The following is a 17,087-nucleotide window of genomic DNA, read 5'->3' as shown; positions in this document are numbered from 1 at the left end:
TTTATGAAAGGGAAATCATGCTTGACAAATCTTCTGGAATTTTTTGAGGATGTAACTAGTAGAGTGGACAAGGGAGAACCTGTGGAAGTGGTGTATTTGGACTTTCAAAGGGCTTTTAACAAGGTCCCACACACGAGATTGGTGTGCAAAATCAAAGCACATGGTATTGGGGGTAATATACTGACGTGGATAGAGAATTAGTTGGCAGATAGGAAGCAGAATCGGGATAAACGTCCTTTTCAGAATGGCAGGCAGTGACTAGTGGAGTGCCTCAGGGCTCAGTGCTGGGACCCCAGCTCTTTACAATATACATCAATGATTTGGATGAAGGAATTGAGTTTAATATCTCCAAGTTTGCAAATGACACTAAACTGGGTGGCGGTGTGAGCTGTGAGGGGGACGCTAAGAGGCTGCAGGGTGACTTGGACAGGTTAGGCGAGTGGGCAAATGCATGGCAGATGCAGTATAATGTGGATAAATGTTAGGTTATCCACTTTGGGGGCAAAAACACAGACAGAATATTATCTGAATGGTGGCAGATTAGGAAAAGGGGAGGTGCAACGAAACCTGGATGTCATGGTTCATCAGTCATTGAAAGTTAACATGCAGGTACAGCAGGCGGTGAAGAAGGCAAATGGTATGTTGGCCTTCATAGCTAGGGGATTTGAGTATAGGAGCAGGGATGTCTTACTGCAGTTGTACAGGGCCTTGGTGAGGCCTCACCTGGGATATTGTGTTCAATTTTGGTCTCCTAATCTGAGGAAGGACGTTCCTGCTATTGAGGGAGTGCAGCGAAAGTTCACCAGACTGATTCCCAGGATGGCCTGACTGACATATGAGGAGAGACTGTATCAACTGGGCCTTTATATATTGGAGTTTAGAAGGATGAGGGGATTTCATAGAAACATACAAGATTCTGATGGGACAGGACAGGTTAGATGCGGATAGATTGTTCCCGATGTTGGGTAAGTCCTGAACCAGGGGACACAGGATAAGGGGTAGGCCATTTAGAACTGAGATGAGGAGAAACTTCTTCACTCAGAGAGTTGTTAACCTGTGGAATTCCCTGCTGCAGAGAGTTGTTGATGCCAGTTAATTGGGTATATTCAAGAGGGAGTTAGATATTGCCCTTACAGCTAAGGGGATCAAGGGGTATGGAGAGAAAGCAGGAAAGGGGTACTGAGGGAATGATCAGCTATGATCTTATTGAATGGTGGCACAGACTCGAAGGGCCAAATGGCCTACTCCTGCACCTATTTTCTATGTTTAATTTGGAGGAAGTGACCGGAGTTAAAGGAGAAGTTGTCCAACGTGAGAACAAGTTCAGCCAGGTGAAGGAGGGTGGTGGTGGATGGGGACTGGTTGGGCCTCTACTCCAGGAAGAAGCGGAGCGCCCTCAGGCCATCCTGGTGGGGGATGGAAGTGTAGAGGGATTGGAGGTTCACAGTGAAAGAGATGGTTGGAAACTGGAAACTGTTAAGTGACGGAGGGCGTCGGAGTCGCTGCGGATGTAGGTGGGGAGTGGATAAGGGGAGAAAAAAAAAAAGTGGGTCTACCGGGGCAGTCCTGTTTGTGGATTTTGGAAAGGAGGTAGAAGTGGGCTGTTAGAGGTTGGGGAACTATAAGGTTGGTGGCTATGGAGGGAAGATCTCCAGAGATGTGCCATTGTCTTTGGTCCCCGCCATAAACTTCAATGCATCCCTCTCTGACCACTGTCTAGAGGCTGAAATCAGACCTTTCGCAACCTTGACCCGAGCTACCGACCCCATACCCTACCCTTCACCAAGATTGCTTACTTCCACTTCCGTAACATCACCCATCTCCTCCTCTGCCTCAGTTCATCGTCTGCTGAAATCCTTATCCATGCCTTTGTTACCTCTAGACTCAACTATTAGCACTGACAGACATGATGGGACAAAATATCTCTTTTCTGTATTGAACTTCCTGTGATTTGGCAGAAATAAATATGAAACTTTGAGAAGTCACCACTAAATAATTTTATATCTATTTGGAAAAAAAAGCTCGAGAAACGAATGGACTTCCTGTTGTCATAATTTTTGGTCACTCTTCTGTTAACATTTACCATTGTAAATCCCAATGTCAACATTTCCCATTCAATTTTGTTATAATTGTCACAAGGCCACAGGTCACTACGTAGTTCTGTGGAGTAAGTATCTGAAGGTCCTTTCCTCCATCTTGTATATATAAAAAAATACATTCATCTCATTACTGTGTCCAAAACCACAAGTAACTTATTTATATAAAAATCAAATGTTCCATCAAATGTTCAACTACTGAATGGAATTAGCCAGAAATGTTATTTCCTCTCGATTTCTTCCCAACAAAAGCGCATTTTATATTTTAGCATCTTTATAAATCAAGTCACAAAGTTAAAAGTTTGTATTGTTTTCTTTTGGGCCACGAGTGCCAGTGAAAAGTAATTCTCCATGCCCAAGTTCACAAGATACTTGAGGACGAGGAAGTCCATTCGGCTCATCTTAATTCATCCATCCATAACAACCCAACACTGCCCACCTTACTGCATCTAATTGTTTCTTGTATGATTCCAGGATTTTCACCTCCATCATTCTGCTTTAAAGTCCACTCCAAGTGTTGATCACACTGTGCATGAATCACCTCCCGATATCCATCCTAAAGTTACCTTTCACTAGTGTCTCCCCTTGTCCTACAAGGGTCAAACATGATTTTTAAAATTGTAGTTACGCATTTCTGGAAAGAGGACTCAAGTTGGGTATGAAACACCTCATTAATCATAACTGTTTGACGTGGAGTTGTGAATACTGACCATTCATAAAGACTTTCATAACTCACTTTGGATCACAATTTGTCAGTTCTTGTTGGTTTCAGACTGAATTCTATATTGTAGTTCCCCAATGAATGTCCATGTGAACAGTTTTGGGAGGGGCACAATCATGTAAAAAGCAGTCTCATTCTTACCAGTGACGGGATTCATATTTAACCATCATTCACCAGGAGTAGAGAATGCAAGTTGTGTTTTGAAAACTAAATTTTTTGGGGGTTCACTTATCCAATCAAATGGACAGCATAGCCACTCTAGTCTCTGGTGATTGCTGCTGAAAAAAGTCGCCTACACAGGCCAGATAGAATGTTTGTAATAAAAGCAGAAAATGCTGGAAATGTCAGCGGTACAGGCAGCATCTGTGGAGAGGAAGAAGCAGAGTTAACATTTCGGGTCGATGACTGTGGAAATATCAGAAAGGATTAAGAAGTTAGTTCAGACCTGGGGTCTATAAAAATAACAAGCTCTCTTGCACAAAAAAACAAGCAGGCGTTAACCTCAGGGTCAATGAGATAAGGGTTGAGGTAGAGTTGTAAAACCATCAGGGAAAGCCAGGGATAATACTGAATGCCAATTAACAAAGTTCCAGCAATTGCTACGAACAAAAGGTCAGGCTAGGAATAACAGATTGAAGACCAATGGACAGGAGGGAGTTACCCACCATCACAGGACCAGCAGTGGCCACAGCAGGGGGGTGATAAGAAAGAATTCCATGGATCAAAATAATGGTCGCACACGGGAAGAGAGACTCCCGACTTGGTAATAACGTTTGGAGGCAAGAGACAAGTTGAGATAACAGCAGAATGTCTATGTATCTTGTAGAAACAAACAAGCAATTAGTAGCAACCCATATGGTTAACAAAGGGACAAAAAAGGTATAAAGACAAAGACAGAGAAATTTAGACAGTCCGTAGCGAGAACCCGGGACCAACACTCGACAGAAGCAGGGACCAGGGAGTGACCCTTGAAGGAACAGTATCAGGACCGGATTGATCACCCAGGACGTATTGGGTAACTATGATAGTATGTTGAGTTAAACAGAGTATTTTGAGCAGAGAGGAACACCCTTTGGAACGCCTTATTTGCAGAGTTAAACAGAGTTGAACAGAGTTAGTATTTCGAGTGGAAAGGAACATCCTTTGGAACAAAATAGAGTGCAAGTAGTGAGTCTTGTACTTTTCCTGTATTAAATGAATGTTAACGATACTATAATTTGTCTAGTGTGTAATTTTGTATTTAACTCAGGAACCGTCGCAGGCAACTACTAGTCATGTGACTAGCGAAACTGTCGCTTGCGCAACAATGACTCTTCGTCAGAATTGGAGTGTGTTCGGAAAGAACGGATTCTTAACAAGCGCTAAAAGGGGGAGGGGAAGAACAAAAGGGTCTGTGATAGGTTGGAAGACAGGAGAGATGAGAGGCAAAAGGGATGATGGCCCAAATTCAAACCCTCATGTTTAGAATATTTATATATCTTGAAACATATGCTGAGAGGCACCATTATATCAGTCTCCAATCACACCCAGACATGATGTAATCTAATCACAGAGCTCCAAACCATTCATACTATTTTCTGAAGCTTTCTCATTACAAAAGAGAACACGACACATGGCCAAAAAGACTTAAGAGGCACATCATGAGGGGAGTACGACTGCCACGCTCATCAGTCAAGAGGTTCAAATGGTTAATGATAAGCTATACTTTATAAAACTTTATAAAAGGTTAAATACAATCAATGGATTTATGGAACACAGCAGAGTCACAAGTTATGCACCTCAAACATGCACTTCAATGTACCAAAGTACTTCCATTCATATTGAGGGAACTGTCAATAAACTAGTAATTGGCTGGGGAATGAATGCTCTGTATTAGCGTCAAGAAACAGAGAAACATTTTGATCCACAGTTTCACTATTCCGGGGGGGGTGGGGGGATTGAATTAGTGCAGGTAACTCCAATGCGATTTGGCCCAATTTAAAATACTGAATCTCTTTGGGAATATACCACAGTGCTACTGTTAATGAATTCTCCAAATAGGTTTTACTTTGCTTTGGTCAGTCTTGTGTCTGACAAGAGTGGAAACCCATCACCATAGCTCGAGTCTCGAAACCCAGCTACTGAAAGATCCACATGGGTACCATTTCTGTTCACCTGATAATGGAGTGCACACTTTTGCCCTGTAGAGACACACCTCATTTGTGCAAGTTCTGTAAAGCTTGAGCACAGGTTGGTAATGGGCTTAGGGTATCTCAAGCTTGTAAAAGCTAAAACTGGAGTTTAACCATCTAATACCAAGCAGCTTACCAACATGGAGCACTGGAACGCTTTCTGCTGTTTTTTTTTTAAAGTCAGCATCGTGTTACCCATTAGGACGTTAAGCTTGAGGGTATCTGAAACATAGTGGAAAAAGACCAACACCCAGTGACAGGTCTACCCCTCGAGGGCCCATTAATAAGCCAGACTGACAGACCACCTACTGTGCCTTGGAGTACTGCAGACCTGCCAGGCTTAGATATTGGATTAACAAATCTGTCATAGGAGATTGACTTAATTCCACTTTTTCATCACCAGGCATGTCATGTTTGAGAAGCTGTAGCCAAAGGAGGATAGCCACTAGTTGGTCATATCAGACTGCTAAAGACAAAACGGTAGGTGAAGAGAGAAATACCTTGCATTGTAATACATTGCCCTCAGCCCCTACGTACTCATCTCCTTTAACATGCGTCTGTACATTATTCTCTGGAAACAAGCACACCTACTTAAGATTGCTTTTTCTGCAACTTAATACGTTTGCAAAATCTAAAATGGACAATAAAGAGGCACATTAACAGCCAAGTTTTGTAGTGTTTATTTTCTAGCAGACACACTACATAAAAGTCCCCTTAAATTAGTGTACATTATTACCCTCTTCAGGGCATGTCCCTCAGAGTGCTGCAGAAACTGCTTTGAAGGCAGCTTTAGCTAAGAAAAAAGGAAAATAAAGAGAGAACCCACTTCAAACCAATTCCTTTAAAAACAAAACAAAAAAAAATTCCCAGAACGATAAAGCAGTGGAGCGTTGATTTCAGTATTTTTCAGTGCCTTTCCTTGGTTTTCTTTTGAGGATTTGCTCGCCTGCCTTTGGTCAGCTGCGGCTGGTGGGGTGGGGGGGGGCGGGGCTCTTCTTTTCTCATGGTGTTTTGTCGTGCTAGATTGCAGGGATTCCTGTTCACATGATGCGCATGCCTTGCAGCGAGGATTCCAGGGTCTGAAAGCACACAACAGTTCTAAATAAGTGCTTGGTGGCAGCAGTCAAGAATAAAGTACTGGCAACTGGACAAAAATGTTTGGGAAAAAAACTTAGCACAAATTTTGCAGACAGTATGTTTCATACTGGCGTGCTGTCAGAATACTAATGAGTAGACAATGCAGCATGCATGTCAGAAATGTAACTGTTGAAGGAATTAAATGCAAAGCAGAAGCTTAATGATAATATATGCAACCCGAGATGCCAGTATTTTTGCTGATTAGCTGTTACCAGATTTCTGAATTGACACTTCAAAATGTGAATGAATCCCTCCCTGTTACTATCCCTTATTGATTGTGTTTTTCTGTTTATCTAACTGCATTATTTACAGTCTCTCAAGCAGATTTCAACAGTCCCAACAGTCCAATAATACTGCTAGACAGCTGGCTACAGGATTAGGTGATTTACTTTCGGTCCTCCACCAAATCCATTTTGACTTCCACCAACACACTCCTTGTGTGTTGGGAGCTCGTTGCTTTTGCCCACCTCAACCCAAAAGTGGCAAGTTAACCAGTGTAGAGGACACAAAAATTCAGTCCCATGAAGGATCCCACTTAAAACATTTCCTTTTGCTGTTTCAGAAGTTGCTTGTGGATTTTGATGCTGACCAGTCTGTGCATTTTACAGTACTTTTAAATGTAGCATTTTCACCAGAGTTAGATCAAATCTCCCTCCAAAACTTGCGCACATAAATCAACTGACTTCATTGCAGTCCTGAGGGAGTTATGCTGCACTGCAGAAGGGCCATGTTCTGGTTGAGACATAAAATTAAGGACATGCCCACATATTCAGCAAAATGTAATAGATTCCACAGCACTTGTTTTGTTGCAGATCAGCAGGTAGGGGGAGTCTCCTGATCAACATTCATTCCTCAGCCAATATCGCCAAACCAGATTAACTGGCCATTCATCTCATTATGGTTATGATCTGGAATGCACTGCCTGAAAGAGCGGTGGAGGCAGATTCAATCGTAGCTTTTAAAAGGGATTTGGATCAGTACCTGAAGGGAAAAAAATTGCAGAGCTACACGGAAAGGGCAGGGGAGTAGGACTAGCTGAAGAGCTCTTGCAGAGAGCCAGCACGGGCTTGACGGGCTGAATGGCCTCCTTCTGTGTCATAACCATTCTATGATTACTGTTTGTGGAACCTTACTGTATGCAAATCGATTGCCACATTTGCCTACAAAACAACATTGATAGCACTCAAAAGTAATACATTGGCTGTGAAGTGTTTTGGGATGTTCTGAGGATGTAAAAGGTGCTATATAAATGGAAGTTCTTTCTGCTTTTGCTTCAAAACCATTATTTGCATCATCTTTCAGATGAGACATTAAACTGAGGCCCCATCTGCCCTCTCAGGTAGATGTAAAAGATCCCATAGCACTATTTTGAAGAAGAGCAGGGGAGTTATCCCGTGTCCTGGCCAATATTTATCCCTCAAAAATTATTTCATTGGCTATAAAGTGCTTGGAGACATTTAGTGGTTTTGAAAGGCGCTATATAAATCCAAGTCTTTCTTTCTTCATTCTACTCTCTCAGCTGTCCCTCTTCGAGCAATGAATATCCTTTCCGCATTGCTAAGTAGGTCTTTACTATCCTTTAGTTAGTGGATTATAAATCAGAATTAGAACAGCTGTTTTAGGACTTTGTGGAAGCTAGAGATGAACAGAGACTTAACTGAAGTAACAACAATGTAATCTATATAAAAACTGGATGCTTAACATGACAAGGATGTAAACACGAACAATTTTACAGCCAATATCTGAAATTTCTCAAATCATTCAAAGTAAAGCTCCTTTTAATTCTTAAGAAACTGATAAGCAGAGGATTTGGACTGGTTAGTGGCTTTAATACTAATCAGCTGCACAGAGTTCAATACATTGCACACAATAAGCTAAAAGTCTCAATTATAAATCATTAATAAAATTTCCTTGTGTAGTTGGAACCTGTCAAAAAGCTCCCTAAAATAAATGTAACTTCACCTTCAAATCCCAAATTGTCATTGCGCCGTCAATACCAGTCGTGCAAAACTTCCGACAATCTCTCTTATCACCTTCATATACAGAGACTTGGCTGGGGAGGGAGAAAAAGAATGTTTTTTAAAAAGTTAATAACTTGATAACAGGTAACAGTTGATAACAGATGTTTGCAGAATCCAGCTTGTTTTTAACTTCAGATATGAGAGGTTTGATATTATATTGAGTTTACAACACAGAAACATGTCATTCGGTCCAACTGGTCTATGCTGGTGTTAATGCTCTACACGAGTAGTAACTCCTCCCACCTTACTTCATCTAACCCCAATTAGCATATCAATATATAGTTGGAAAAGCTAGTGTGGACGATTCAACACAGAATACTTGCTATCAGGGGCTGAAAATTCCACTGCCCCATCAGAAGGGGTCCAGTTCATCAGAAAGGATCCCAATATCATTTAACAAAGCAGATTGTCAATGTCTGCCATTGAATTCTAAGTGGCATTAACAGCTAGGTTCTACAGCAGTGCTTTCCCATGGTCCTCGGCCAGCATGCTCGACAATAGAGAGGGTAAATCCATCCCTCAAGTCACAGTCAAAGTCCAAAACCAATACAAATTCAGCAGTACTTCATTGGCTGTAAAGTGCTTTGGGACGTCCGGTGGTCGTGAAAAGTGCTATATTTTCTACTACAGCGTAATATTCAACCCATTCTGAGCTCGAGGGTTTGTGCCTGCTTCGAGGGTCCAGAGCCCCCAACTGATTGCTTCTAGAAGGGATCTCTTGCATCAAACACTTTACATATTTCAAAGCAACAAACACACACATTAGATGCAAGTACTATTAGATTACAGATAAAATTTAGTGTCTAAATCTGTAGAGATTTCAATTTAAACAAGCTAAAATTCTAAGAGCAATAAAACCCATAATCTAATTGTAGTTAGAAAAACATTCATTCTTGTATAGGAAAGGACTGCAGCTTCACCTAACACATTCCTGCCTATCCAGTTCGGTCTCCACGGACCCACTCCCATCCAGTTCCTCATGGAAAAATGTGATTTGATTACAAAATCGCGAAGTGCCACTAGCTAATTCCAAAGAGTAGGTTATGAGTTTGATTGCTGTCTTTATACTGTACAGAATTGCTTCTAGTACAAAGGATTTGCTGGCATTTGGAATCCACCCCATTTATAATGTTGGGTGTGTTCCAGAGTATTGGTCATAACACACAAACATATCCTGGAATCGACAGAGGTGAAACATAAGAAAAGAAATAGGAGCAGGAGTAGGCCATTTGGCCCCTCGAGCCTGCTCCGTCATTCAATAAGATCATGGCTGATCTGATCATGGATTCAGCTCCACTTCCCTGCCCGCTCCCCACAATCCTTTACTTCCTTATTGCTCAAAAATCTGTCTATCTCTGCTTTAAATATATTCAATGACCCAGCCTCCACAGCTCTCTGGGGCAGAGAATTCCATAGATTTACAACCCTCAGAGAAGAAATTCCTCCTCATCTCAGTCTTAAATGGGCAGCCCTTTATTCTGAGACTATGTCCCCTAGTTTTAATTTACCCTATGAGTGAAAATATCCTTTCTGCATCCATCTTGTCGAGCCCCCTCATTATCTTATATGTTTCGATAAGATCATCTCTCATTCTTCTGAAGTCCAATGTGTATAGGCCCAACCTATCTTCATAAGTCAACCCCCTCATCTCCGGAATCAACCTAGTGAACCTTCTCTGAACAGCCTCTAATGCAAGTGTATCCTTTCTTAAATACAGAGACCAAAACTGGTGTGGCCTCACCAATACCAAGTTGTAGCAGGACTTCTCTATCCCCCTTGCAATAAAGGCCAACATTCCATTTGCCTTCCTGATTATTTGCTGTACCTGCATGCTAACTTTTTGTGTTTCATGCACAAGGACCCCCAGGTCCCTCTGTACTGCAACACTTGCAATTTTTCTCCATTTAAATTGTAATTTGCTTTTCTATTTTTTTCTGCCAAAGTGGATAACCTCACATTTTCCCACATTATACTCCATCTGCCAAATTTATGCCCACTTAGCTCGTCTATATTCCTTTGCAGATTTTTGTGTCCTCCTCACAATTTGCTTTCCCACCCATCTTTGTACTAGAAGCTTGGCTTCATTACACTCGGTCCCTTCATCCAAGTCATTAATATAGATTGTAAATAGTTGACCCAGCACCGATCCCTGCAGCACCACACTAGTCACTGTTTGCCAACCAGAAAATGACCCATTTATCCCGACTCTCTGTTTTCTGTTAGTTAGCCAATCCTCTATCCATGCTAATATATTACCCTCAACCCCGTGAACTTTTATCTTGTGCAGTAACCGTTTATGTGGCACCTTATCGAATGACTTCTAGAAATCCAAATACACCACATCCACTGTTCCCCCTTATCCATCCTACGTGTTACATCCTCAAAGAACTCCAGCAAATTTGTCAAACATGATTGCCCTTTCATAAAACCATGCTGACTCGGCTTGATTGAATTATGCTTTTCCAAATGTCCCGCTAACACTTCCTTAATAATGGACTCCAGCATTTTCCCAATGACCGATGTTAGGCTAACTGGTCTCGTTTCCTGCTTTTTGTCTACCTCCTTTTTTAAAAATAGGGGCTTTTGCGGTTTTCCAATCCAGGGAATTTTGGTAGAAAATTTTGGTGGCAAACCATATAGGCCGAGTACTCAACCTTCCTGTAGCTCAGATCTGGTTATCCCTTAACGAAGACGTTAATCTTGCAAATTTTCAAGGCTTCTTCAGTTCATTTGTTTTTAAACGCTAAAACTTCTAATAGGTTTGAAACCATGAACACGTATGGTTCTACATTTGCAATATTGACAATCATAGTTTTAAATATACCAGATAAATCCCCAATTCAAAGGTTTAAGCATGAAATAATCACCAGCTCTGATGCCATTAAACAATTTGTTACCAAAACATATTTTGTAACATTACCTGCCCCTGTCAAGAACATAAGAATTAGGAGCAGGAGTAGGCCATTCGGCACCTTGAGCCATTCAATATCATGGCTGATCTTCTACCTCAACTCCACTTTCCTGCCCTGTCCCCAAATCCCTCGATTCTCTTTTTATTCAAAAATCTTATCGATTTCTGTCTTGAATATACACAATGACTGAGCCTCCACAGCCCTCTGGAGTAGAGGATTTCAGAGATATACCACCCTCTGAATGAAGAAGGTGCTCCTCATCTCAGTCCTAAATGGCCGACCCCTTATTCGGAGACTGTGACCCGTGATTCTAGACTCCCCAGCCAGAGGAAACATCCTCTCTGCATCAAATTTCAGTCATTTCCCCATTTGTCTTCCCCTCACAAAACATATTACTGCCATCAGGTGATCATTTTCCACTCATCTTTGTACCAACAGCATTGGTGATCATTTTCCAACAGTCTATTGACTCTGGATCAGTTCCTATGGACTGGAGGGTAGCTAATGTAACACCACTTTTTAAGAAAGGAGAGAGAAAACGGGTAATTATACACTTAGTGGGGAAAATGTTGGAATCAATTATTAAAGATGAAACAGCAGCGCATTTGGAAAGCAGTGACAGGATCGGTCAAAGTCAGCATGGATTTATGAAAGAGAAATCATGCTTGACAAATCTTCTAGAATTATTTGAGGATGTAACTAGTAGAGTGGACAAGGGAGAACCAGTGGATTTGGTATAGTTGGACTTTCAAAAGGCTTTTGACAAGGTCCCACACAAGAGATTGGTGTGCAAAATTAGAGCACATGGTATTGGGGGTAACGTACTGAGGTGGATAGAGAACTGGTTGGCAGACAGGAAGCAGTGAGTCGGGATAAACGGGTCCTTTTCAGAATGGCAGGCAGTGACTAGTGGGGTGCCGCAGGGCTCAGTGCTGGGACCCCAGCTATTTACAATATACATTAATGATTTAGATGAAGGAATTAAGTGTAATATCTCCAAGTTTGTAAATGACACTAAGTTGGGTGGCGGTGTGAGCTGTGAGGAAGACGCTAAGAGGCTGCAGGGTGACTTGGACAGGTTAGGTGAGTGGGCAAACGCATGGCAGATGCAGTATAATGTGGATAAATGTGAGGTTATCCACTTTGGGGGCAAAAACACGAAGGCAGATTATCTGAATGGCGGCAGATTAGGAAAAGGGGAGGTGCAACGAGACCTGGGTGTCATGGTACATCAGTCTTTGAAAGTTGGCATGCAGGTATAGCAGGCGGTGAAGGCGGCAAATGTTATGTTGGCATTCATAGCTAGGGGATTTGAGTATAGGAGCAGGGAGGTCTTACTGCAGTTGTACAGGACCTTAGTGAGGCCTCACCTGGAATATTGTGTTCTGTTTTGGTCTCCTAATCTGAGGAAGGACGTTCTTGCTATTGAGGGAGTGCAGCGAAGGTTCACCAGACTGATTCCTGGGATGGCAGGACTGACATACGAGGAGAGACTGGATCGACTGGGCCTATATTCACTGGAGTTTAGAAGGATGAGAGGGGATCTCAGAGAAACATATAAAATTCTGACGGGGCTGGACACGTTAGATGCAGGTAGAATGTTCCCGATGATGGGGAAGTCCAGAACCAGGGGACATAATCTAAGGATAAGGGGTAAGCTATTTAGGACTGGGATGAGGAGAAACTTCTTCACTCAGAGAGTTGTTAACCTGTGGAATTCCCTACCGCAGAGAGTTGTTGATGCCAGTTCATTGGATATATTCAAGAGAAAGTTAGGGGCCCAAGTTTCCACATGATTTGCGCCCGATTTTTTAGGAGCAACTGGTGGAGAACGGACTATCTCAGAAATCGCAATTCTCCACATTTTTTTTTGTGCAGTTCTAGTCAGGTAGAACAGTTCTACCTTGGAACAGAATTTTTTCTTCAAAAAGGAGCGTGTCCGGCCACTGACACCTGATTTCAAAGTTTCCACAGTGAAAACGTACTCCAAACTAAGTTAGAATGGAGCAAGTGAAGATTTTTGTAGAACTGAAAAAACCTGTTCTACACATTAAAAATCAGGCGCAGGTTACAAATTAGGCGTCCAGAATGAGGTGGGGGGGGGAGGAAAGGGAAGTAATTAAATTCTACAATAAATCCTTATTTATACTTCTACAAATATTATCCAAATAAATCCAACCTGAATAAACATTTATAAGCAAAGAAAAGATTAAATAAACCATCTTCCTACCTGTGTGAAAGTGCTTCAGGCACGGAGAATGCTGCAGTCAGTCTGAGGCGCCTGTTCTTCCCGCGCGGGGGGGGGGGGGGGGGGAAGAGAGGCGCCCGTTCTGTCCCGCGGGGGGGGGGGGGGGGGGGGGGGGTGGGAGGCGCCCGTTCTTCCCGCGGGGGGTGGGGGGGAAGGAGGAGAGAGAGGCGCCCGTTCTGCCCGGGGGGGGGGGGGGGGAGAGGAGACAGTGAGAAAGCTGCAAGTGCTGATGTGCTGATGGCAATGTGCTTTTATTAAAAAATGTTCAAAAATTAAACAGCTACAAAGAACTACAAAAATGGCCAAGTGCCAATGTTTCCTTCACACTGAGCATGCGCGAATGCTCCAACGCGCACGTGCAGCGTTGCCGGCAGGAAAAAAACTAATTTAAATAGTACCCGCCCCCTCCCACTTACAAAATCGGTGCAAGTGTAGGCTCCGCCCCCCTGGGCACCGCGCCAAACAGACAAGGAGCTGCAGAACGCTCCAGAATCGCGAGTTTTTTTTTAGGCGCCGTTTTAGACGTGAAAAACGGGCGCCCAGCTCGGAGGGGCGCCCGTTTTTTATCGTGTGGAAACTTGGGCCCTATATATGGCCCTTACGGATAAAGGGATCAAGGGGTATGGAGAGAAAGCAGGAAAGGGGTACTGAGGTGAATGATCAGCCATGATCTTATTGAATGGTGGTGCAGGCTTGAAGGGCCGAATGGCCTACTCCTGCACCTAATTTCTATGTTTCTATCAGCTGACAGATAAAAAGGGGGTTTAAGTAACATTTTAAACCAACTAATGCCAATCTATGTTACCCCTAATTTTTTTTGGGTGCGCAGTCCGTTCAAAATTTCGCGCATGTGCGAAATCGCCGACTTGAAAAGCCGGTCCTGGCCTGCATGGGACCTTCAGACAGCTGTACAGTTGCGCAACTTAAAGAGAACATCGACACCAATGATGCTCACGATTGTCAGGTACCAGCTCCACTTGGAGGTGAATGAGAATGGTAACGTATTTTGCTTGCTGCCCTCTATGGGCGCCTGTGAACCGGAGCGATCCTGGGAACAGGTAAAGCTCAATATGACGGAGGTGGGGTAATCTGACTAACAAGTAGCCGAGGATAGGAACTCATCAACTGTTGTTTGGAGAAAGTATTCTTAATCCAGAAAACACCAGGAACTGGAGCACGTAGAAATCTAGGCTGACACTCCAGTGTAGTGCTGAGAGAGTGAGTGCTGCACTGTCAGAAGTGCCGTTTTTTTGATGAGATGTTAAAGATCCCATGGTCACTAATTCAAAGGGAGTTATCACCAGTGTCTTGGTCAATATTTATCCCTCAATCAACATAACAAAACCAGATTACCTGGTCATTATCACATTGCTGTTTGTGGGAGTTTGCTGTGCGCAAGTTGGCTGCTGCGTTTCTCACATTACAACAGTGAATACACTCCAAAAGTACTTCATTGGCTGTAAAGCGCTTTGAGAAATCCAGTGGTTGTGAAAGGCAAGGTTGTAAAAATGCAAGTCTTTCTTTTTTGAATACTCCAATTAGATAAATTTTGACAAGGTATATCAACACAGAAACCTAATCAAACGTCGTATGGCAATGGGGCCGTGAGGTAGTTTGGCTGTAAACCTGCTGGCCTCGATTGTCTTACACTCACGTGATACTGTTCTGGTGGAGAGTCTCAAGTGTGGTATTTCGATCCTCCGTGGTTGCCCTTCTATCCAGATTGTGGAAGCGCTGCATGGCAGACATGTTGCGCTGAATGCTCTGCTTTGGAATGTCTAGCTTGGAGACGTAGGTCAAAGATCCACGATCATCATACATGAACAGCATTGGACAGCAGTCGTGGCCCTGCAGATACAGAAAAAACTGTAGAACAGACTACCAATTTAATGCTTATTCACGGATATTGAGAAGCGTGCACAATTTTAGAATCCAAAACTAGATCCTCTATACTTCCACACAAATCAACTTCCAATTAGTGTTCAGCAGATAAGTATTTATTTTATGGAATCATTTTTTTTTTTAAATAGCATCACCAACCTATTACACACTTAAACACAAATGTAATGACCAGGTTTTAGCACAATTCTTTTAAAAAGGACATTAGGAAGCAATACTTCTCGTGGAATAAGAGTGGTTCATCCTTCTCCCCGCCCCCAGTTTCCTTCACCATCAGTACTGAAGGCTTTCACCCCTATTGGGATATGGTACCACAGATGCCTGCAGCCCTCTGGTTGCCACTATCAATGTGGAAGCCGAGACACCAACTCTCAGCAGACTAATTGTTTGTGGGTGACATCACAGCCAAGCCCAAACCTATCCCGTCCGATATGCGCGTTTCCTAGCAGAGGTCTCTGAACAGCACACAAGGCTGACTCTCTTTCCATCCCCTCCCCTGCTCCCCCGCCCCCTCCACCGCACGCCCCCGCCCCACTTCCACACCCCTCCTCCTCCCTAGTCCAGCCTGATGAGTTTTATATCCCAAGAGATCCAATTTTTCTTTGATTTACCCAGGTCAGATTGGTTTTGGAATATCGAAGTAGGAGTGAGGATCCAGTGAACGGCATTCTGCCGCATAGTGGCAAATAATATATTCAAGCAAGTGTGGACTATACAATACAGAAGCTTGAGTCGATCTAATAGACTTTTGTAACATGAAACCAAGTTGTACTCACTGCTGCCACTATGCTATTCTCAGAGACAAAAATCACACTCAACAGAGGGAGAAATTCCGTCTTCGTTTGAGACACCCTAGAAAGAAAGATTACACTTTAATTCTAACCACTTATCTTTTAAACATCGTTAGCCACTACTATTTAATCACCTATTTCCCTTTTAAAAATGTAAAACTCCTACAGCTAGAAGGGTAGAAATGACCACAAACCTATTCAGTCATCAAATATTGTCAGCCCAATTTTCTCCCCATTTCTCCTGAAGGCGCAGGCCCTTATTGTGATATTAATCCGTGGCACCAGCAGCCCTCTGCTTCACAAGTACCGACTGTTCAACTGTGGAAGGCATCACAGGAGCTCCATTCTGATTTTTACCAGACATTCACACATGCGTAGTTTCCAGTAGAGATCACTAGAGTGATCAGGAGCAGAAGTCCCGGCTGATTTCCCTCTTCTCTAGTCAAGGGGCTGTGAAGACAATTATAGAGACCCCCAACCACTGCCTCAGCGGAGATGAACTAACTCAGCACAGAGCAGGCATCCTCTAGTCTATGTAGCTGTACTACCCTGGGCAGATAGAATAAAAGACCTATTCACTAGTCAAATTGCCATTTCTTACATCTTGCTGTTGAACTAAACTAAACTACCAGCCACGTACTGACAAACTGCCAATGTCATTCTTTTGGTGTACATAACAAGCACCATCATAGCTGACCAGGAGCGAAGGTGTAGGGAGAGTATATTTTATTCAAAGTACTCCTTGCTTGTACTGTATTGAAGAAAATTATACTCCTGATTTAAAAACAACAAATGAATTTTAATCGCCAATGTACCATGGACACCCTAGAGTAGGATCTGACTCCCTGCCCAACCACTCGAGTGATATCAGTTACTGGGAGTATTTCCGAGTGGCTCCATTGCATACAGTAGGGGAAATGAGACATCACAGTAGCCTTACAGCCCCTGGAGTCAAAACCAAAAGACTGGGGATGCCAATTTCCTAGTCTGCAGCAAGATTTTATGAAGCATCCTTCAGTCTGGCCTGAAGTTGAATCCACTGCTGTTTGCAATGGAACAACTCTTGGATTTATGGGTGGTACCCCATAATA

At 42.9% G+C, this 17,087-nt stretch overlaps 1 protein-coding gene across 1 annotated transcript in view; it reads right to left on the bottom strand.

Moving 5' to 3' along the window:
- Positions 1-5,644: 5,644 nt before the first annotated feature.
- LOC139281227 (actin-related protein 2/3 complex subunit 1A) overlaps positions 5,645-17,087 on the bottom strand; it is a 42,316-nt gene continuing 30,873 nt past the window's right edge. The window contains exons 7-10 of the mRNA XM_070901281.1: positions 15,982-16,057; positions 14,961-15,154; positions 8,088-8,178; positions 5,645-6,067 (exon numbers count right to left, since the gene is read on the bottom strand). Coding sequence (XP_070757382.1) covers positions 6,029-6,067; positions 8,088-8,178; positions 14,961-15,154; positions 15,982-16,057 — 400 coding nt within the window. The 3' untranslated portion in view covers positions 5,645-6,028. The remainder of the gene's footprint in view (positions 6,068-8,087; positions 8,179-14,960; positions 15,155-15,981; positions 16,058-17,087) is intronic.

Source organism: Pristiophorus japonicus, chromosome 15, assembly GCF_044704955.1.
Source record: "Pristiophorus japonicus isolate sPriJap1 chromosome 15, sPriJap1.hap1, whole genome shotgun sequence".
NCBI lineage: Eukaryota > Metazoa > Chordata > Chondrichthyes > Pristiophoridae > Pristiophorus > Pristiophorus japonicus.
This window is presented reverse-complemented; position numbering and strand designations above follow the sequence as displayed.